Raw genomic sequence first — 22,959 nt, 5'->3', positions numbered from 1 at the left:
TTGACCACCTTGTGAGGTATATTGTCAAACGCCCCTGCAATGTCCAAGAAGGCACAAAGTGCTGTTTCTTTGCTATCCAGGCTTGCCTGTATTAGCTCAGTTAACTGGTACAGAGCAGTTTCTGTGTATATACATACCAGAAATACTATTAACGCAGTCACATTTTTCATACATATCAATCGGTTTTAAAACGTTTTTCGACGTCTTGCAATACCCATTCGGCATTGCTCCCTATCTAGCCAGAGATCGTATTCGAGCTCTCGTTCTTTTAGCTCATTGTATATTCCTTCTCTCCAGCTCTTGCGTGGTCTACCCATTTTTCGTCGTCCCGCTGGTGTCCAGTTGAGGATCTGTTTTGAACTCCTCTGACATTCTTTGTACGTGGCCATACCATATTAGTTGTTTCGTTCTTATGTCATCAGCTATTTTTCGATTGACTCATATAACTCCTATAGCCGTTAATATTTTGACCGTTTTCAAGGGGGAGATTTTCCAGAGAGTCCACATTTTTCGTAAAATATTTCGATGTTTAAAGTTATTTTGTACCAGTGACTGGACCAAGATTCTTAAGTAATACAGAAAAATATTTTGATAGACTGAGTTATTACGCGGGTCTGTAGATAGAATCATCGTGTCGATATATCAGTACATATTGCAAAACTATTTTTTGTTAGTCTAAACAATTTAAGCTTCTTGAAAGGATTGTGCAGAATAATGAAAGCAAAGTAAATGTAAATATCGCGTCCATGTGTACTCACCACAGTGACGCAACTCCGACGACAGCCCGACGCCATTATGATACTTTATTTGACATTTAGAAAACATGGTTGTTTATGTAAACACGTCTACAAACATACTATACAAATTGGTTTATTTTTTGTAGAATATAACAAGTAAATTATTTGCTATTATACTAAAATGGTAATTCTATAGTATGTCCCCAGATTGTCTCTACAAGAGGACGACTTTTTTATTACTGATATTTTGAGAAAAATACTTTTTTTGAATAAATACTATTAATTTTTCTAAATATTGTATGTAACAAAATTAAATAGAAATATTTATTTTTAATTTACTTGGAGTTCAACTAGAAAGCACTTGGGACTAAAAATAGAACTTGAACAAAAACCTCCCTTTCTTTCCAGCTGATTTTCTGTAATTTCCCTTCAAAAACAAGCGGCTATCGTTAGGAAACTCACCGTCAATTAAACTCAGCAGGCCTAGATTACGGCAACGCCCTCAGCACGTGATGTTACGGGCGCGCAAAGACTCGCACGTGCCCTCGGAATTCAAATTATTGAATTAGGAACTTTTCCACGTGGAATAAACGAAAGAGGAAAATGGGGAGTGTATTTAAGCCTACAGGTATAAAAGATATAAAAGGGTGGCATGCGGAAGGAATCTTTAATACCAATGTTCTTTAATTTTGGTACAGCAAAACAAAAAATATACAAAGATTCATGGAAATTAAAGCATAAAATGATGTCGTCTAATCAATGGCAAGTTTTCTGATATTTGAGATGATTTTGCAGTAGACAGCAATTTAAAATTATCATAAGTTCGCTTATAGTCCAGTCAAATAGTAGGTAGGTACTCTAAAAAAGCCTCTCGGGGAAAAGTTTCGTGGTAGTTATGATTTTTTAATATTTATTATGTCTTTTGAGGTCCTGAATTCAAATCTGACGTTTGCTAACAAAATTTTGTGACTGGACATGAAGAAAAATAGTAAAAAGTGTATATTTCGCGTTTTTTTTTTTGTTTATAACTTTAAAAATATCAACTTTTCGTAAATAATCTTTCTACTCAAAATTAAAGTGCATACAGTGTCCTATAATTTTTCTTTTTTAAGTTGTTTTTTTCTCCGAAGAACTGTTCAGGCTCAACAGTCAGTCTCCGCAAATAGGTACCTACTTTTTGTACTCCTAAACTCTCAATTTATTATTAAAGTCTAGTACCTATGTGTTTTTTTAATTTTAAGTTGAATGTCATATAGACAGTGATTTCAACAATTATTATATCGCCTTTGATAATAAAAAAATCAATTTATATTAGGTATATTTAAATTATGTGTAAATATTACTACAGGTAATGTTTCAGATGAAAGAATCCACTGTCACTTGTTAAAAGAGATATGAATGAAAAATATAGAGCGCATTATGGGTGGTAATTACTAAAGTACCAAATTAAAAAAAAATGAAGTGAAAAAATAAAACCTCTTGCAATAATGAACAACTCTGTATAGAAAGAAAATCGAATCAGAATAATTACAATCCAACCAAGTCCAAAATAGTAAAACTTTCAGATAATGATATTTTGCCTTTCGAGCTTAGTTCCTACTTCTCTTTCTCTCTTGTCATTTTTGATTTTTACACACAAAAGGCTAATCAGATTCAAGAGTACGCCAGGCATCACAATTATTGTAAATTCTTCGAGGCTGTAAAAGAAGTATACGGCCCAACCAAGAAGGTAAGCTGCCCAATCTTGGCACAAAATGGCGAACTTCTAAAAGGGGAAGAGCAAATTAAAAACCGCTGGGAAGAGCATTACAGCCATATCCTTAACCAAGAAAACAATCCCAATAAGGAAGCACTAAACACAATACCACAGTATAACATCCCCGATGTATTAGATACCCCAATAACAGAACAGGAAATAATGGCATCCAAAAAAAAGAGAATAAATACAACAAATCAGCTGGCTGTGACGCGATCCCGGCGGAAATCTATAAGTGTGCAAGTAAAGAACTTATTGGTCATCTTAAGACTCTCTTCGATGTCATATGGGAAAGCGGAGAGGTACCTCAGGACTTTTGCAACGCGAATATAGTGAATATATTTAAGGAGAAAGGAAGTGCATCAGACTGCGGAAATTACCGGGGAATTTCACTATTGGCTATCGGAGGAAAAATTCTTGCAAAAATTATGTCAAATCGCCTTCACCCATATATAAGAAAAATCCTTCCAGAATCGCAAGCGGGTTTTCGCACCAACCGTGGCACCGTCGATTCCATGTTTTCCATCCGCCAACTACAGGAAAAAAGTAAAAGATAAAAAAAAAAGTCTAAACTTTATGTTGCATTCATGGATCTAACAAAAGCCTTCGACTCTGTGAACAGAGATGCACTCTGGGCAATTATGAAAAAGTTTGGGGTACCCAACAAATTTCTTACAGTGTGTAAAAGCCTCCGTAACAACAACCAGTCAAGAGTGTCACATCATGGATCACTGAGCGATCACTGAGCGATCCCTCCTATGGTGGACAGCAAACTGCAGGAGAGAGGATTGGGCATTAGATACAGATATGACGGCCGTCTGTTCAACATAAAAAGACTGAGGGCAAAAACACGTACAAAATTCATCACAGAACTTCAATACGCTGATGACTGCTAGTTGAAAACTAATTGAACTCTAGTTGCAAACACGTTACAACAATTACAAGAAATGTTGAACACATATACCTGGGCATACGAGGCTTTGGGCCTTAAGCTAAACATCGACAAAACCAAAATCATGTGCTCTCCCCGCCCCCTGAAGATCATAATAATGCTATAAAAATCGGAGAAGAACTACTGGAATATGTAGCGGAATCTAATTGCCCCGGCAGTTTGATTTCGGAAAAGGCCAATATTGACTCTGAAACTCAGCACAGGATTAGCAGCGCTTCAAGAGCAAATAACACATAACATTGCTTCATTGCACAATAACACTAACAGATTTCTTTCAAGTGCAGGAATGGCTATCCAACCAGACTGCAAATAATTATCAAAAAAGAAATGTTGCATTTTTTTACGTTTTAATGTATTTATATTTTTTTTATTTCAATGTTCCGCCACGAAATGTTATTAGCAAACATCAAACTCGGATTCAGAGCCCCAAAATACATAAAGAACAAAAAAAATCAGAACTACCCCAAAACTTACCCGCCAAAAAAGCAATTTGACTACACTATTAATGAAAGTAAAATGGTTCTATAACATTAGCAAATTATTATCCACACGTTATAGACTTATTTATTCCAAAGGAATCGCTTGTTTATTTAATTACCACCAATTCATTAGCCATAATTCGTTTTAATGTCCATGTGATAATTAGTCATTTATCTTTTTAGCGCCAGATTAGACAGAGTTAGCGGAATATTTTCCATGTTCTAATCGAATGAATTAACTTCTTTTAGACCCATTATTTGGTTACTGTTGACAATTATATAATGTAAATACAAATCTCATGGTGAACCAATGTAAATTGTTTTTATTCTGTTGCATTTTGAATTTCTTTTAATTTATTTTTTACCTAAATTTTCTATTTCTTTGAGAATCATTCTATTGCATAATACCTGCAACTTTTAGTTTATCTACGAAATGATTACTAGTTGGTAGCGAGGTTGGTAGTAGTAGCACTAGTGCAAAAAGTAAAAAATGAAACGTTAAAAACAATGAAAATATTTATTTATTATAAATCTTAAAGGTATAATTATTTAAATTATTAAAGTGAATACAAGAGACATCCAACTTTTCGTCTCTAAGAGAAATGCAAGTTGTAGGAGTCGGAATAAGTAAATTTCTTGTACTGGCAATGCTGGCAGCTTCTGCTTCTACGTGAACTGTTTTTAATTTCTTATTTGGCGTATCTTTCTATCCCATGATTCTTTTTGCTATTTCGGTTTAGTGTTCAATTGAATTTTCAATCTAACCTTCAGAAACCGAGCTTGATCGACAACCTCAATGTCGCTTTAAAACTGTTATGTCCGCTCCCGAATCTGCCAGCATTGTTTGAGGGCTGCGCCGGAAACAATGACCAGTGTATTCAATGGCGTTGGAGAGTCCAAGAAATTTCCGCTATCTTTTTTGGCATACCTCCAATTGTATTGATTTCAACTGGCAGGATACAGCATTGATTTTTTCGATACGTCAAGAAAAATCGATGATGTGTCGCATTGAGCGGTCGAAGTTTTGCGTACTTACGAAATACATGTTACATAATACATGTACGAAATTGATAAAGTAACGCCACGAATATTTTGGAGTGATTCATCGCTTGGTGAAGTTAGAATAGACACGCGCGCTATCATTTTTACATTAAAAACGTAAATTTTTACCGCAGACGTAGGTTTTGAAAGGCCCTGTCTAATCATCTGCCTGCGCTCCCCCTTCTTATTCTAAAATGTTAGCGTGATTGACAAAGACGATACTATATCGCGTTTCTTTGATTGATTCGTTTTTGTGCGTCAGTCCATTGGTGTGCTTGCAGTGCGACCAATGGGGCCCATTCCATTTTATATTTATTTCCAAATATACAGGGTTGTTCACCACATACGACACGGAGTATTGTAGCTAAACGATTAGATTTTTACAAATGGTAAGTTTTGGGTTCGTTGAAGGACTATTAGAGCTACAATTTAGAAATAATTTTACAAGATACAGAGTGTCCCAAATAAGTAAAAAATGCTATAGTTGTATTTTTTTAAATTGAACACCCTGTATATTATTCAATTTTTAGATTCTACGATTGAAATAAAGGCAAATTTTATTAAGGTTTATCACACTTAAACCTTACCGTTTTTTAAATATTTTCAATTTTGTGAAATTGCAGTAAAAATTTTAAGGCTTCATTTCTCCAAGGGTATCAAAGTTTTTAATACTAAATATTTACTGAAGTTTATTTATTGATCAGTTATTATGCTGCAATATTAAAAATTATACTACCTTATACAGAGTGTATAAAATTTTATTTTAAATAATTACTAGATTTAAACGGCAATAACTTGTTTAATTTAAATGGAACGCCCTGTATATTTTAGGAGAATCAGATGCATAACTTAATTGTCTATCAAATTGTGTTATACCACTTTTTACCTATCCCTTCAAGTTTTCGTAAAAAAATGCATTTTCTTATAATTTAGACCTCATTTATCAATATACCCATGGAATATTGACATTTTAGATTGTTTTTAAAGCAACAAATGTACAAAATATACAGGCTAGTAATATTATCGTTTTTAACAAAATGATATTACTAGCCCATTTGTATGTAAAAAGAAAACTATTCAAAATCTTCATAAAAGAGTATACCATTAATTAAATATACCACCATTATTTCCGCCCAAATACTAATTAATTACATACTTAATTATGTTCGTGAATAAATTATTCTAAATAAATGTGGATTTGAATCAGAAATCAATATAATAATAAGTTATAAAAATGAATGTCTGTGTTGTTACAAATAATCATTTGTCAAAAAATGAAATATCATTTTAAGGTGTTACTTTTACCACACTGTCTAATACACATAAAAAATCAGTTTTTAGTTTTGGAGCAATTATTATTAATCAACGCAAACAGTCAATTAATGTAGTTTGAATACTGGAATCATATTAATTGGTCCTCTTTAACAAATATTTAAACAGTTTTTTTTATTTTTTAATGAAATAAACAAACTATATCGACAATATTAGTATCTGTACTCTTTAAAAAATTGGTACATCTTTAAAAATAATCTAAAATATCAGTATTCCATGGGTATATTGATAAATGAATTAAAATTACAAGAAAATGCATTTTCTACGGAAACTTGAAGCTATAGGTAAAAAATGGTATAATACAATTTGATAGACAATTAAATTGTGCATCTGATTATCATAAAATATACAGAGTATTCTATTTAAATTAAACAAGTTATTGCCGTTTAAAGCTAGTAATTATTTAAAATAAAATTTTAGACACTCTGTATAAGGTAGTATAATTTTTATTATTGCAACACAATAACTGATCAATAAATAAACTTCAGTAAATATTTAGTATTAAAAACTTTGATACCCTTGGAGAAATCAAGCCTTAAAATTTTGACTGCAATTTCACAAAATAGAAAATATTTCAAAAACGGTATGCTTTAAGTGTAATAAACCTTTATCAAATTTACCTTTATTTTAATCGTAGAAACTCAAAATGTAATAATATACAGGGTGTTCCATTTAAAAAAATACAACTTTGATATTTTTTATTTATTTGGGACACTCTGTATCTTGTAAAAATATTTTAAAATTGTAGCTCTAATAGTCCTTCAACGAACCCAAAACTTACAATTTGTAAAAATCTAATCGTTTAGCTACAATACTCCGTGTCGTATGTGGTGAACAACCCTGTATGTTCTGACAAGACTTTGACAGTTAAAACAACAAATTACAACAGATTATATATTGATTATTATATGACTTGAAATACCACTGCACTGGAATTAAGTTTTATGTGACCTTGAACAGATTAGTTCACATGGTAGCGACCGATGAATCACTCCCAAACATTCGTGGCGTTTACTTTACCATCTATTGGTCCCTCAGTAATCGTAATGCGGAGCATCGAATATTTACTGCACAGAGTTGACGGCTTTAAGGTAGTGGATATCTTCAGGAAATAGGCTAGCAATACCTTTTCTGTGAAATTCTCAACATTTTTTTCTTTGACCCAGGTTTCAAAGTTGTTGTAGGTGGTCTCATACAAGTTTTTCGACTTCTCGGGCACTAACGTGGATAGCTCAGTTTCAGCAGCTTATTGAATATCCAAAGACTCGTCATTATCACTGATTTTTTCAAAAAACTTTATAGGAAATACGGCGACATTTGAACCTGACAGAACTTTGTCATTAAACAGTGCCTTAGAAACCGATTACCAGAACATTTTAACCTTTGAATAAGAAGACTAAGGAAGGAGCATAATGCTATCCATGTATTCATGCATGGTGGGCGGGAAAAGCGCCATAAAAGCACTCTAGGGTGGGGATCCTTGACAGTTTTGTTTGACGATTCATTTGACACATTTGAATTTGATTTGAAATTTTGTGGATTTGTCAGTCTTTACGAAGCTTATTTTATGTTATTTATTATTTATTCTACTACTGATAGTTGTATAAAGGTAGTAAATCTAGATGGAAATTGTGGCAGCACTTAAATTAACAGTGACACTATCGCGATTTATCGAAAAAGACTCTAAAATAGTTGGTTGTGTAGCGTGCGGTAGATCTCGGCAAAAATTGAGTGAAATAATGGAACAACTTTTCGCTAGTAAGTGACTATATAATATACATACGTGTAGTAAACCGATCATTTATGAAATTCACTTAAATTAACTAAATTATATATTTTTCTTGCATTTTAGCTTTTATTTATTACTTGTCAAAGATTAGATGTCAAAGAATTTAGATTGACTTACCTGCTTCAGTAGCGTATCGGATGTTTGTGGTAATAAATACTTATTATAACTTATCTATTTTTATTAGAATTATATATTTTTATAACAATTTTAATAACTACCAACATTTATTCACAATGTAAAATAAAACAACAAATTATTCAGTCTACCCCACGTCTACCCTACATCATAGTTTTACATTTTTTAAATAAAATTAGAACGACACTGATAAACCGGAATTTAAGTCGGCCATATTTGAGGCCCATCGCGGTGTACCTAAGATTTTTGATATGCTCCTTCCTTAGTCTTCTTATTCAAAGATTTTAACAAATGTTTAAAAATAAATAATAATAATAGCATGAAAATCTCAAATTATCCGCTTTCACAAAAAATCTTGTGTGAAATTCGTTGCGAAAAGAGTGTTTTAAGCACTCTACGAATTGTAACTTCCCGTTATCTAGCTGAACAGACTTATATGTAATTAACGTTTCCAGTACTTGCTGCCTCTTATTTTCTAAAAATTTAATTATATAGATAGGTACATAAAATAACTTTAACGCGAATTTTTATTTTCCAAACTTAAACTCCGATATTTTCGAACACAAAACCCCTACCCGCATTCTACACACACATACCCTAAAATTGATTTATCCCCACCCCCACCAACCCTCTCTCATTCTTTCTGTTTTTCCTGTTTCAGGTGATAGCATGATGACGTACTGCAACTCGGCGGGCGGCGGCGGCACCAACGGCAGCGTGGGCGGCGCCTCCCCGCCCCCCTCCTCCCAGCTGCCGCCCTGTTCGAACGCGGCCACGCCTCCCGTGTCATCGGGCGCCTCTCCGACTGGCGGAGGGGGCGGGGACCAGGACGAGGACGTGTGGCGCGGCCACAGCATAGCGGCGTTGCGACGTAGGGCGTCGGAGCTGAACGCGGCGATGCCGTCGTACCTGCAAATCAACTACGACACGACGCACAATAACGCGAGCGTTTATTAATTTTTCTTCTTCTGTGTCTGTTTTGGTTGCCGGAGATGGATAGATATGTGTATGTATTTTTTTGTAATTTTTATTTCTATTTTTCTTTCTTGTGCTTTGTTGTATTTTCTGAAATTCTATATTTTCGGAGGTGGGGGTATTTTGTTTTGTGAGCGACTGGAAGTGAGAGGAAGATAAAGTGCAGTGGCGTAGGGAGTTATTGCTACTATTACAGCAGGTTTCTTGTTTTTAATTCTCTCAAAATTTTGAAATCAAAATTTATAGATGTTTTCGTTTGAAACTGTAAATAGCATTCTTTTATGGAAGACAACGTAAAAAATTGATTGAAATAAAATTTTGATGAACATTATAAAATAGAATTTTCATTGTCATTCAATGAAGTGCATAAAGTTCGTTTTAATTACCTACAACTGTAATTTCTTTTTTTTTAATTCCATATAAAGTAATTAACTTCTAATTTTTATTTTTTTTATTTATTACACACAGAGGCAAAAAAAATGCAAGGGAATTTTTTTATTTTTTTTATTTTTAGTACTATTTTCATATTTTTATAGCAGACTGTGTATAAATATATCTATTTTAATTCATAAAGTCAGTTTTATATAAACCTTTGGTATTACAATGGCAAAATAAAACACTAATACTCCAAAACATTTAATCTTTGCTCTGGACAAACGTTTCGTTAAGAGATTTAATCATCTGCTGATGATGCTAATATGTTAGCAAAACGTGCGTCCAATGCAAAAATGAAGTGTTTTAATGTATTGTCGTGAATTAGTGTCTTATTTTGCTATTTGGCTTACTATATGATAATTAGATAGTAAATCGAAGGTTTTTTTTAAAAAACACTGTGAGGAAATTTTCCCAAAACAATATTTTTCGGTCAGTATTCGGACAGTAATATAACTGTCGACAATAGTCACCAAAGCCACCTGTCCATATTAAAAAATAACGTAAAAAATTAATGATAATTAAAAAAATTGCAAACTGTTGGTGGCGAGTTCATTTCACTCTTAAAAATTAATCACAGCGTGTGTTGACATGAATCAAAAAACAACACTGCTCACGAAAGTAGTACCGTATAGGTAATCGAAAAAAAAAACGCCGTCAGCAATGGCTATGAAATAAAGATCGCTGTCATTTTATATGTAAATTTTTATCGGAAATGTAATTTTTTATGGGAAATCTCATCGATCGTCATGTCGCAGCCAACTGGACGGCCTTTTTTTTATCGATCATACGCTACAAAGAGTGTTTAAAGTTAAAATCAATCCTTCGTTTAACCAAATTCTAAAAATTCGATAAGCCAAATACTAAAGTTTATATAAAATTTAGTTATACGACTTAAAGTTGATATACAGGGTGAGTCTTAAATACGTGCAAATATTTTCAGGGCTGGTAGAGATCTCGATAAATGAAACACAATTTCTTTTTATTTTTTTTAAACAAATCCAAAATAACCGAGATATTTTATTTTGAAAATTAAAATAAAAAAAATGCCTAAATTTTCAGAACCATTAGATCTATGTTTTTTAAGTAAAATTTAAAAATATTTCCAATTTTTTCCTCAAAAAATTCCAAATTTTCAATTTTTTTTTTAAATAATTTTATTCAAAGTGTAATTTTCTATCAAATAAAGTAAAAAAATAATAGTGTCATTTAAAAATCAAAAATTCTAGTCATTTCCGATGAAACAGGAAGTCCCCGAAAATAATTGAATACGTCAATCAATCCTGATTTATGTCATATAGTAAGGTACCAAATCTCGTTTTTTTTTGGCAAATAAAAAGTTATAGAGGTGAGCTACTTTTGAAAGACACCCGGTATACAAATTTATTGTGTTGGCTGAATTTTATGTCAGTTTTTTTTCATAATTTATGTTATTGAGACAACCCGAAATAAATAGAGAAGTTAATTATTTAAATAAATTAGCGGTTTTTTAAATTTAAAAACAATTTTAAAATTTAGAGAAATGCGAATCATAAATAGACAAATTATGATTTTTATAATTATTAATTTTTAAACAAATCCATCTTACTATTATACAGGGCCAATCTTAAATAACTTTTACTTTCGCACTTTCAAAACTCACCCTGTACATCGAAAAATAAATATTAATTTTTACATATTATTCAAATTTGATATTTTTAGAACTCCTGTTTGACGAAAACACAAAAAAATAACTACGCCGCCACTGCCTGGCCTCCCTTTTCCGCCGGGAGCTTCGGTCGCCTCGCTGCAACGCCATTTTCAATCTCCTCCATTTTTCCCCACGTTTCCCCCCCCCCCTTTCCTCCCACCACCCCCGTCTCCAAGTATTCCCCAGCAGTCGATGATATAGTACGCTTGTTGGGTTGTGCCGTCGTTCTTTGTTTTGGAGAGCAAGAGCTGCCTGTGCTGGCATAATTCACAATAAAGCTCCATAAATATGTCGATAAAATGTTGTGTACGAGCGAGAAACAAAAAGAAAAATCTAGCTAGAGTTGGCAACGTTGTCGGAGAGAGTTCGATTTAACTGCTTCAGAGTGCATCGTCGCAGAATGGTTTTATTTGTCTTTTTGTATTTTATTCAATAATGCAATTTAAAAAGGGAAATAAAATATTTCTGTTATTATTGAATTTTTATCAACTATTTTAAATAAAAACTCTAGGGTATTATTTATTTTTTTACAGGGTTTCTCGTTTATCAGTAGATATTTCTTTTTTTCTCGTTTATAATATAAATTAAAATTATAGTTTAATTGAGTGAAAATATAAATATTATTTTTATATTTTATTGACTACCTAAATATGATATTATATGTATAAAATCATCTAAACATACAGGGTGTTTCAAGAAACATGTGCCATCTCTCGTGGGGAGATTCCTCACGTAAAAATAAGATTTTTCATATCAACATAGGTCCGATTCGGCTTTGTTTCGTAGCTACAGGGTGTTAAAGTCTTATTTTTTCGATTTATTATAATTTATAAGTACTTCTAGCGATTCCAATGAAATTTTGAGCGTTAAAGCTACAGATTTTAATGCTAAATATGTGTCGACATGTGCACTAGGGACGTGCATATACTCGTAGGTTATCATTGGAATTTAAAAAAAAGCATGTACGCCACTGAATTTTTTTCTATTATTAGCGAAAGAGTATAAGCCTTTTAACGCGGATAAAAAGTTGTCTCTCGATAATGTTGTCGATTTCGGCCTCCTTGATGAGGTAAACGCAATTTTATTAATTTGCCTTGATCCAAGTCTAATAGCAACCTTTAAGAAAAATTAATATCATTAACTTTCGAAAGTGTTATATAAGTAATCATTGATTCCTTATCAAAAACATGAAAAAAATCCTATAAACTAGGGTATGAAACGCATATTTACATGCAGGATATTGAAACCTTTTAAAATTTGGTCTTTTGTAGTTATCTTAAATTCCGTTATTTTTTTTATTTCAATTTGCTGTAGGTTGGACTAATAGTAATGATAACTACTGGTAATAATATTTAAATATAAATAAGATAAAATAAATAATTTATTAATTTTATTAGTTGTGATTAACCAAATTGCGTTTATCTCATCAAGGATATCGAAATCTACAAAATAACAAGATATAACTTTTAATTGGCATTATATATTGCTAATAACAGGAAAAACAGTCGGTGGTGCACACTGATGAATCTGTCGACACTTTTTTAGCATTAAAATATGTAGCGCCTATTGTAATTTTTACTTTAAAAATTTCATTCGAATCACTAAAAGTACTTGGAAGAAAATTATAATAAAGCGAAAGATTATTAAGACTTAACACCCTGTAGATACGAAACAAAGCAGACTCGGACCTATGTTGAGATAAAAACTAAATCTTATTTTTACCTAAGAAATCTTCCCATGAGAGATGGCACATGTTTCTTAAAACACCCTGTAGAAAAAGTGTACCTAAATTTACTGAAAAACTGCAAATTTTGCTAAACATATTTTTCAACGTAGCGATAGTACTCTACGCTTTCGTACTAACTTATATTAAAAGTTTAAAATTTAATTATTAGATAAACAAAATACAAGAAAGAACAAATTAATGCCTAAAAAAACCTAAATATATGCTTATTCTCTGCATTAAGTTCATCAGACTTTGGAGATTTTTTGCTTGGAAAAAAGTCCGGAAGTTTTGAAACTTTGCAGGTTTATAGGGTTTGGGGTCCCTAACTAAAATCCATAAAATCCACATTTCCAGACTTGCCGCCGGCGCCGCCATCTTGCCAAGATGGCGCCCAAAATCGGTATTTTGTAAATATCTCGAAAACTATGCATTTTTCGCATAAATTTGGAGAGAGCAAAATTAAAGAGAATAAAATTTCCTATAAAAAAAGTTTCATGAAAATTTTCGGCAAAGTCAACCGTTTACGCACAAAATCCCTGAAAATTTTACAATTTTGTATACAATATGTATGGTCGATTTCCCGAAATCAAACGTCGATTAGGGTTCACTAAAACTAGTTTTAGTTTAGTTTCTTCAATTTTGTTATAAAACAATGGCGTATCATTATTATTATATATTATTATCATTTGTGGTTATCATTTCGGAAAATCGACTATACATAATATATCATACTTCATACAAAATTTCAAGTGATTTTGTGCTTAAACGGTTAACTTTAGCGAAAATTTTCATAGAACCTTTTTTATAGGAAATTTTATTCTCTTCAAATTTTTTTGAGAAAAACGCATAGTTTTCAAGATATTTACAAAATACCGATTTTGGTCGCCATCTTGGCAAGATGGCGGCGCCGGCGGCAAGTCTGGAAATATGCATTTTATGGATTTTAGTTAGGGACTTTAAAACCTATAAACCTGCAAAGTTTTAAAACTTGCGGACTTTTTTCCAAGCAGGCCCCTTTTTTGATCCCCAATTACTGAACTATGAAGGGAACAGCCATTCGACGACCGGTTTCGGAGATTTATCTCAATCTGACAAACGAAAAGCAGAGAATATCATTTGAGTACAAAACGTACTACTATGCCGAGTGCTAGCAGCTCTCGCCATTTTTAGGCCTTAATTTTTTGCCTCTTGTATTTTGTTTATTTATATAAACCCTACCAAGCCTTCAGCTCCATCTACGGTAACGTAGATGAAGCAAGCATAAGTTATTAGAGTTTATTTATTTTGTTTTCATATTTCATTGAAACACCTAAATACGATATTAATTTTTAAAATTATCAAAACAGATATTTTATTAAAATTATTTTTATTTTAATAAAAATTTCAAATAATATTTATTCAAACATTGCCGAAATTTTGAGGTATAACCCAAGTTACTATATTATCGACTTATTACAATTATGTATATAGACGTCAATATGAATAAGTATATGGTTTATAGATTTATTTTGTTATAAGAATGTAAGTTTGTATCATTCGTCGTTTGATTGTACGATTAAAAATCAATTTATTTGTGTAGAATTAATTAATACTTGTAGTATTTTTATATATTCGGTATTTTGTTGTGTATAAATATGAAAAATAAACATATACAGTGGGTTGTAAATAGATCAGATATTATAGATAATACCTAATTATATCATCATAAGAATTATTTATAAATGTCATATTAATAGGTGTCAAAAATGAAAATATACTATGTATTTTCAATCCGGAATAGCCGAAAAATACAGGGTCCGGCAATAGTGCATCGGGCATCTGTAGCTCCTAGAATAAAAAACTTGGAAATGTTGTTTAAGTACAAACCTAAATTATGTACTTCAGGATGTATTTCAGGAAAATATTTTAACTTCTATAGGTTGGCTCAAAAAAGTGTGAAGGGATCGGGATGATTTTTTTAAAGGGAACACCCTGTATATTATTACAGTTTTGGCTTCCTTTCAGATCACTTTACATAATCCTAAGACATGAGTAAATACATTGCGATAATTTCAGAGATATTAATAAATAAATAAAGTTTATATATTTTTCAGCCTTTCTTAAAAAAATATTAATAATACAAGAACTGATTTGAAATCAAAACTATATTAGATATTTACTTTAGATGGTCTGTTCTTACTTTGCTATTAATATGGAAATCGTAAATTAGACAGGATGTTCAAAATTCTACGCCAATCTTTCTAAAATATAAAATAATTTTTTTTCGTTTTTTTAAATGGAACACCCTGTATATTATTTTTCCAATAGATGGAGAATTAAAAAATGAACATTTTTTGTATTTAGAGTATTTAAAATTTTTTAACGGTTTCGTAGATATTCCCAGTTTTGTATTTCATATGGCATTTTCCACAGTAAATTTTCATCACAGCCACCTAATGGTTTTTCTCTCGTATTTTACCATTGGAAGTGCCATATGAAATAATACTGCGTGTATCCGGAAAACCATTAAAAATTTTGAAATACTTTAAATACAAAAAAAAATATTTTTTTAATTCTCCATCTAATAAAAAAATAATTAAAAAAAAACAAGAGAAAATATTTTATATTTTTGAAAGTTTGGCATAAAATATTGAACATCCTGTATGATTTACGATTACCATATTTATAGCAAAGTAAGAACAGACCTTCTAAAGTAAATATCTAATATATTTTTGATTTCAGAACAGTTCTTGTATTTTTAATATTTTTTTTAAGAAGGGTTGAAAAATATATATTTTTGATTTATTTTTTAATATCTCTGAAACTATCGAAGTAGATTTACTAATACCTTAGGATTATGTAAAGTGATTTGAAAGGAGGCCAAAAATGCTATAATATATAGGATGTTCCATTTAAAAAAAAAATCATCCAGATCCACTCACACTTTTTTGAGCCACCCTATAGAAGCTAAAATATTTTCCTGAAATACATCCTGGTACATACTTTAGGTTTGCACTTAAACAAAATTCTCAATTTGTTTATTCTAGGAGCTACAGATGCCCGACGCACTATTGCCCGGACCCTGTATATTAAAATCTTTTTTTCATAATACAATATGGAACAACAATAAACTGGCGTCATAATTTAATAAATTATGAAAAAATTCCAATAGTAAGATATCCTTATCCATTTTCAGGCTGCTGTATATTTCATCTTGTATATACTTATGTAAAATGTTTATTTTATTTGTATTGAGAATTTTGCTACTTTTCTATGTACGGTATAATTTAGTCTAACTTGTAGTAGCAAAGTTCCAAATAATGTGTTATGAATAAATAAATTGTATAGAATTGCAATGTAAGATTTTAAAGGGTACCTATTTATATCAAGAATTAGTGTTCTCATATAATATACAATTCACATAATCGATTCAAGAATTTACGAACACTAATATAACACTGATTTTTTTTGAATCGAATATTTGAATTGTATACGTACAACAAATACAGTATGATTAAAAATGCTAATTTTCCTATTAGAATTATTTAGATATCCGTCATATTTCAAAGGCTGCTGGATAATAAATGTTTTTTTATCTCGCTGTACTTTTCCTTTTCATAAAACAAATGAAAATATTTATATTTCGAAAAAACAGGTCTCAGACACACATCTATTATGTATTTTAGAAAATAGAGATCAAAAAAATCTATAATTTTAATTCAAAAAATATCTATTTTTTAATTTATATTTTATACATATTCTTATTACTTGAGATGTTCATCATACAATGGGATGTCCCAAGTAATATAGGGAGATGTAATAATACAAATTGTATAATTTAATAATGATAATAAATGTCTGTATGGTGAAATCACATCTTAACAAGTATATTTATGTTTTACAATGTATACGACAATTTGGTATACCTACTAACTGGACTACAAACTTTTGTATACGATATCGATATAGTGTAGCATAAATTTGAAATGTCAAAATATATATTACAAATATCATGTGTCATGTGATATTTTTTAGTAAAATATAGAAATTAAACACAAATGTCTATTTAAAATATAATTTTATTCAGCAGTATTCAACGAAAAAACGACTGTTTGAATTGAAATTACATATCTGGAGCACAATGCAGGTTAATTTGGAGCATTTTTTTTAAATATAATAGTATGGGATGCTACAGGGTATTCCCAAAGAAAAAGGTGCGCATCAAAGTTGTGTTTTTTTTTTGGTAATGAAACATATACCAACCGTATATTAATAGTTTTTGGATACTAGGAATAAAATAAAATTGTTTTTTATTAAAGGACTATGCACTTAAAACGTGTACACCTTACGTTCATTAGATATTTTAGCTACGTATCCAGCTATACAGGGTAAGTTTCAATTTCGGTAGCTTTATTGAAATTAAAAATGTATTCTTTGTTTTTGAAAGTAATAAATATGTCAAAAACCTTACACCTTTGGTGATTTTTTTATTCTTTTTCTATCTATCTCTCTATTTTTAGTCTTCTTTAACGAAACTCACCTTAATTTCATGATTACACATTAAAAAAATGTTTCAAATTTAGTTACATAATATGCTCAAAAATTATTATTTCAATACAAACTCTCGATTCCTTCCGAAGACTCCGGCTCATATGAATAGCGTCACCCTGTATAATATTTATAAAATGTGCGCTACCATTGCCAGTGTACTTCGTCGAAAAGATTAGAGTGAAAAGCTCAAATAGGGAATTTGATATGGAACTTTTTCAGAACACTGTGTCACCCTATATAAAAAATAACTTATTTTAAATTGATTTAAGAGGTATAATATACAGGGTTTTTCACCACATACGTCAAGGACTATTGTAGCTAAACGATTAGATATTTACAAATTGTAAGTTTTGGGTTCGGTGAAGGACCAATAGAGCTACAATTTAAAAATATTTCTACAAGATGCAGGAGTGTCCCCAATAAATAAAAAAAATATCAAAGTTGTATTTTTTTAAATGGAACACCCTGTATATAATTACATTTTTGGTTTCTACGATTAAAATAAAGGTAAATTTGTTTAAGGTTTATCACACTTAAACCTTACAGTTTTTGAAATATTTTTAATTTTGTGAAATTGCAGTAAAAATTTTAAGGCTTCATTTCTCCAAGGGTATCAAAGTTTTTAATACTAAATATTTACTGAAGTTTATTTATTGATCAGTTATTGTGTTGCAATAATAAAAATAATACTACTTCATACAGAGTGTCTAAAAATTTATTTTAAATAATTTCTATCTTTAAACGGTAATAAACGGCAATTATTATTAATCATCGCAAACAGTCAATTAATGTCGTTTGAATACTGGAATCATATTAATTGGTTCTCTTTAAAAAATATTTAAACAGTTTTTTTTTTATTTTATAATGAAATAAACAAACTATATCGATAATATTAGTATCTGTACTTTTTGAAAATTTGTTACATCTTTAAAAATAATCTAAAATGTCAATATTCCATGGGCATATTGATAAATGAGCTCTAAATTATAAGAAAATTCTTTTTCTAAGAAAACTTGAAGAGATAGATAAAAAATGGTATAATACAATTTGATATACAATTATATTGTGCATATGATTCTCATAAAATATACAGGACGCACCATTTAAATTAAAGAAGTTCTAGCCGTTTAAAGCTAGTAATTATTTAAATTAAATTTTTAGACATTCGGTATAAGGTAGTGTAATTTTTATTATTGCAAAGCAAAATTTAGTAAATAGAAATACTTTAGTACAATATTTGGTTTTAAAAACCTGAATACGTCTAGAGAAGTGAAGCATTAAAATTATTACTGCATTTTGACAAAAACCTAAATATTTCAAAAACGGTAAGGTTTAAGTGTGATAAACCTTAATCAAATCTACCTTTATTTTTATTTAAAAAAATACAACTTTGATATTTTTTATTTATTTGGGACACTCTGTATCTTATAAAAATATTTTTAAATTGTAGCCCTAATAGTCCTCCAACGAACCCAAAACTTACAATTTGTAAAAATCTAATCGTTTAGCTACAATACTCCGTGTCGTATGTGGTGAACAACCCTGTATATTTGATACCTGCAAATTCACCATACAGACATTTTGATAAGAAACCAGATGTAACAAAAAACGAAGCAAAGTAAAAATACTATACCAAAAAATAATGATAATAATTGTTAATGTATTTGGTAGGCCCTAGCCCTTATATTAGACACTTTATATTTGATTGTGCTCTTCATATGAAGTATACGATGTATATTAGGATTGTATAAAAAGCGATAGCGTAGAACGTGTATGTATTTTAATATAACTGTATTAAAAGAGAGTAAAAAAATGAAAACTCTTGCAAAAAATCATAATAATATTAATAATAATAAACAAGAAATCGAACTATAGTAAAATAACTGTTCTTCTAAAAATGATTTATTCAAAAAATAAATCTTTTTTGATAAAAACGACGGATTGAAATGTGTTTTATTTATTTCCCTTTAAAAGTATCCCTTCTTCTTGTTCTTCTCTTGCTCATTTGAGATCTAGTCGATCCAGGGGTGGATGGGGAAGTGAAAACCGGCCCGGAAATAACAGGCAACCGGCCCGAATCCACAAAAACAAAACGACTATAACGAAGAAACATATTTTATTTATTAATATACAGGGTGTCCCAGAAATAAGTGCACGTATTTTAACTGGTATCTAGTATATTTCGACCTCAGAAACATTTAAAACAACTTATATTTAACATCTAGTTCTCAGACTTGGCTTTTAGTCTGTCCCCAATTCAAACCAAGCATAGAGATAGCGATCTTCATGTTTTCTCTGTCAACCGCAGAGTTCGCGTCGAATTCGTCTATTACCTTTCAGAGAAGCTCGAAAAGTATTGCACCGAGGCCCCAGTTGTCAAGCTACGCTATCATATTTATAGTATACACATAGATCGAGACTATTTAGATGATATTCACTTTTTTTTCTACTACATACATATATACCGCCATTACTCGCTAACGAGTATTTGACACGCATCAGAAGATGGTCACGCAAGGCGTTTTCTTTCATGAGCTTTTCTGTGACTGAAAAGCCCGATACGTGATGTTATCTGTCTACCGCACTCCAGACATTCAAAAATCTCATTGCCTCTTTACTTTTTGGTTGTCGCTCTTAACTGACTTTACAATTCTTCTCCATTCCGTTCTATTGTGAACTGCCTCTTCCCACTCATTCTGCTTGTTAATTCCCTTTAAGTTTTCGTGGAAATTATCCTTGAACCTTTTGAGTTGTCCACCCGGCCTCCTCTTACCGTCTACAAGCTCACCGTCAAGCAGAGATTTTGGTATGCGGTTTTCTTGCGTTCTGCATACGTGACCAGCCCATCTTAAGCGGGACTTTGTTATTTTTTTTCTACTGTACGCCCGCCGGAGTCACTATTATTTATTAATAAAAGAATAGTAGTAAAACTATACAGGATGAGTCTTAAATAAGTGCAAATATTTTCAGGGGTGGTATATTTCGACCTCAGGAACACGGCTCTGAAGTTTTTGTAAAAAAAGATGTTTCACCGCAAATGTTCCCACGGTATATTTTCTTAATTTTTGATATCACGCCACAAAAAGAAACGCAAATACAGAAAAATTTCGGTGAATTAAAAAATTTCAAACTTTAATAACTCGGTTATTTTGGACTTATTTGAAACACGGTAAAAAGAATATATTATGTTTCTTTTATTCATATCTACCAGCCCTGAAAATATTTGCACAAAGCAGCACAAAAATAATGTGCACTTATAGACTCACCTTGTATAATAAAACATTTCAAACGGAACAACAAACAGATGTTTATTAAAATTATAAGTGTCTCAGAGAAAGGCATCTAACAATAGTTATTTTACAAATTGGTGTTTATGTTTAAAAGCAACTGACGATTATATTGATCTAATTGATTAGCTGGTTAGGCAGTTACTAAGAATCTTACGTAACTTTAGTTAGAAAATTAACCATTTAATTTTTGCTAAATCAATCATTTTTTGAGATCTGATTGGGACCGGCCCACCGGCCCACCGGGAATTTTCTCGTTTTCCCATATGGCCCATCCAACCCTGAGTAGATCTGTTAGTTTTAAGGTTGCCTCTGTAGGAGTTCTTGGGAGATGGACTGCCAACTGTCTTTCCATATTTTTGGAGGTCTTCCCGGCTGTCCCTTACCCATGGGTTAGAATAGCCCTGCGAGTGTGTCCCTTACCAACTTAAGGGGAAGATTTGACATTTTGGGAGTTTTCTGGAGTAATTTTTTGGAGTCGATTTTGGGAGCAACTTTCGTTTTGGAAACGAGAAGTTTTTTTGAGAACATTTTGGACGAGTTTTTTTTTAAGAAGATTTAGCAGTAGTTTTTTTTTTGAGCCGAAGTTTTGAGCAGTTTTTGGTTTTTATGAATGGTTCCGTGAAGATTCCCTGTTGGAGGCTGGTGTGAAATTGACGAGTTTTCACTTTTTCCGCAAATTTACAAGTTTTCTGATGGTTTGAAGCAATTACGTAATGGATATGGGCCCCAGTACGACAGCAAATCAACACTGATTGACTAATACAGCTTCAGAGCAAAAGCTAAGTACTCATTTACGTTTTGCTTTAGAATCTTTTTGCCTTTTTCTTAACTTTCTACTGAAACTTACCTTATATTGAAACCTCTTTTTTGATGAAACTTAAACAAACGATTACGTTTGATGATTTATATTTAGTAATATTTAATTTAAGTTTCGCTATATCAATATAATATTCCACATTGTTGTCTAATATTTGTGTTTCTAATTCTGTCTCTTCTAGTCTTCCCCATGATGGTTCTTAGGTTCTTCATTTCAGCAACTGTCATTATTTGTGTGATGCAGGTCTTATAAATTTTAATTTTGCTGTCTGTTCGCACGAAGGGGTTTGTCCACACTATTTGCCTCAGACATCCTGACATGGCCGTTGTTGTGTTTATCTGGCTTCTCAGATCTTTCTCTCGATCATGGTAGTACGACATATCTATTCCTAGGTATCTGAACGGTGATACTTGCTCAATAATTTTGTTTTCTACTACCAGTTTGCATGTTACCGGCTCTTTAGAGAAGTTGAGCATTTAGTTATTAAGCACAAGTATCCTTTAATTATAATAATTCAAGATTAATAATTTAAATATTTTTTAAGATTTGTAGATATTTTATAAATTATATTTGTTTTTCAATATTTTTTCTTGTAATTTTTGCTATTTATTTAAAAATGTTTGTTTCATAAAATATAATATCTACTGCTGCTGGTGTACTCTTTTGGTGTACAGAGCGTGCAGTAAAACCACGTTACAGGAATCTTTCTGCAAAATCAATACAACAATATCAGTAAAGTAAATTTCTATACTTGGCTTGTTTCCCAGCGCATTCGCCATTTTCTACATAATTAAAAGACGATAGATGGCGCGTCATGCTCTTCTAAGAAATATTTTTGAATTAGTTTCTCTTAAAATTAGCAACAATGAGGCATACTTTATTTCATAAATACCAAAATATTAAAAAATCTCAGAAATTAATGTGAGATCTCATGTAAGGTCATGTCCGTTTATTTTATTTAGTGTCTATTAAAGCACCTATTCATTCAAAAATTTTGTTATAAATTGTTAGTATCCATATAGAATATTACTTCCTCTAGGAGATGCGAAATAGGATTGCCACCTGTCCTTTTTTAAAAAGGACACTTCTTTTTTGGAACAAATTGTCCTTTTGAAATTTTTGCCTTAAAAAGTTTTTATTATTTATCTATTTTCTCTGAGAAAATTATCTACAGCAACCAGCAATATTCCTTTAGTCCAAATTTAATTAGACATGTTAGAAAACTTACAAAATAATTTTTTTTTCAAACGTCACAAAACTATTGATTTTTGCGAAGTG

General features: G+C 31.2%; 2 protein-coding genes across 2 annotated transcripts in view; one reads left to right on the top strand and one right to left on the bottom strand.

The window, feature by feature from the left end:
- Positions 1-9,441, top strand: part of LOC115890660 (homeobox protein orthopedia-like) — a 112,772-nt gene extending 103,331 nt beyond the window's left edge. The window contains exon 5 of the mRNA XM_030910958.1: positions 8,883-9,441. Within this exon, the coding sequence (XP_030766818.1) occupies positions 8,883-9,178 (296 nt within the window). The 3' untranslated portion in view covers positions 9,179-9,441. The remainder of the gene's footprint in view (positions 1-8,882) is intronic.
- The window catches only part of LOC115890676, a 298,050-nt gene that overhangs the window by 216,433 nt on the left and 58,658 nt on the right, over positions 1-22,959 (bottom strand). The gene's annotated exons all lie outside the window — the stretch shown is intronic.

The sequence above is a fragment of the Sitophilus oryzae genome, unplaced genomic scaffold (genome assembly GCF_002938485.1).
Source record: "Sitophilus oryzae breed Bouriz unplaced genomic scaffold, Soryzae_2.0 scaffold_907_pilon_pilon, whole genome shotgun sequence".
In the NCBI taxonomy this organism is placed as follows: Eukaryota; Metazoa; Arthropoda; class Insecta; order Coleoptera; family Curculionidae; genus Sitophilus; species Sitophilus oryzae.
Note: the sequence above shows the minus strand (reverse complement) of the source record. Positions and strands in the feature narration are given on the sequence as shown.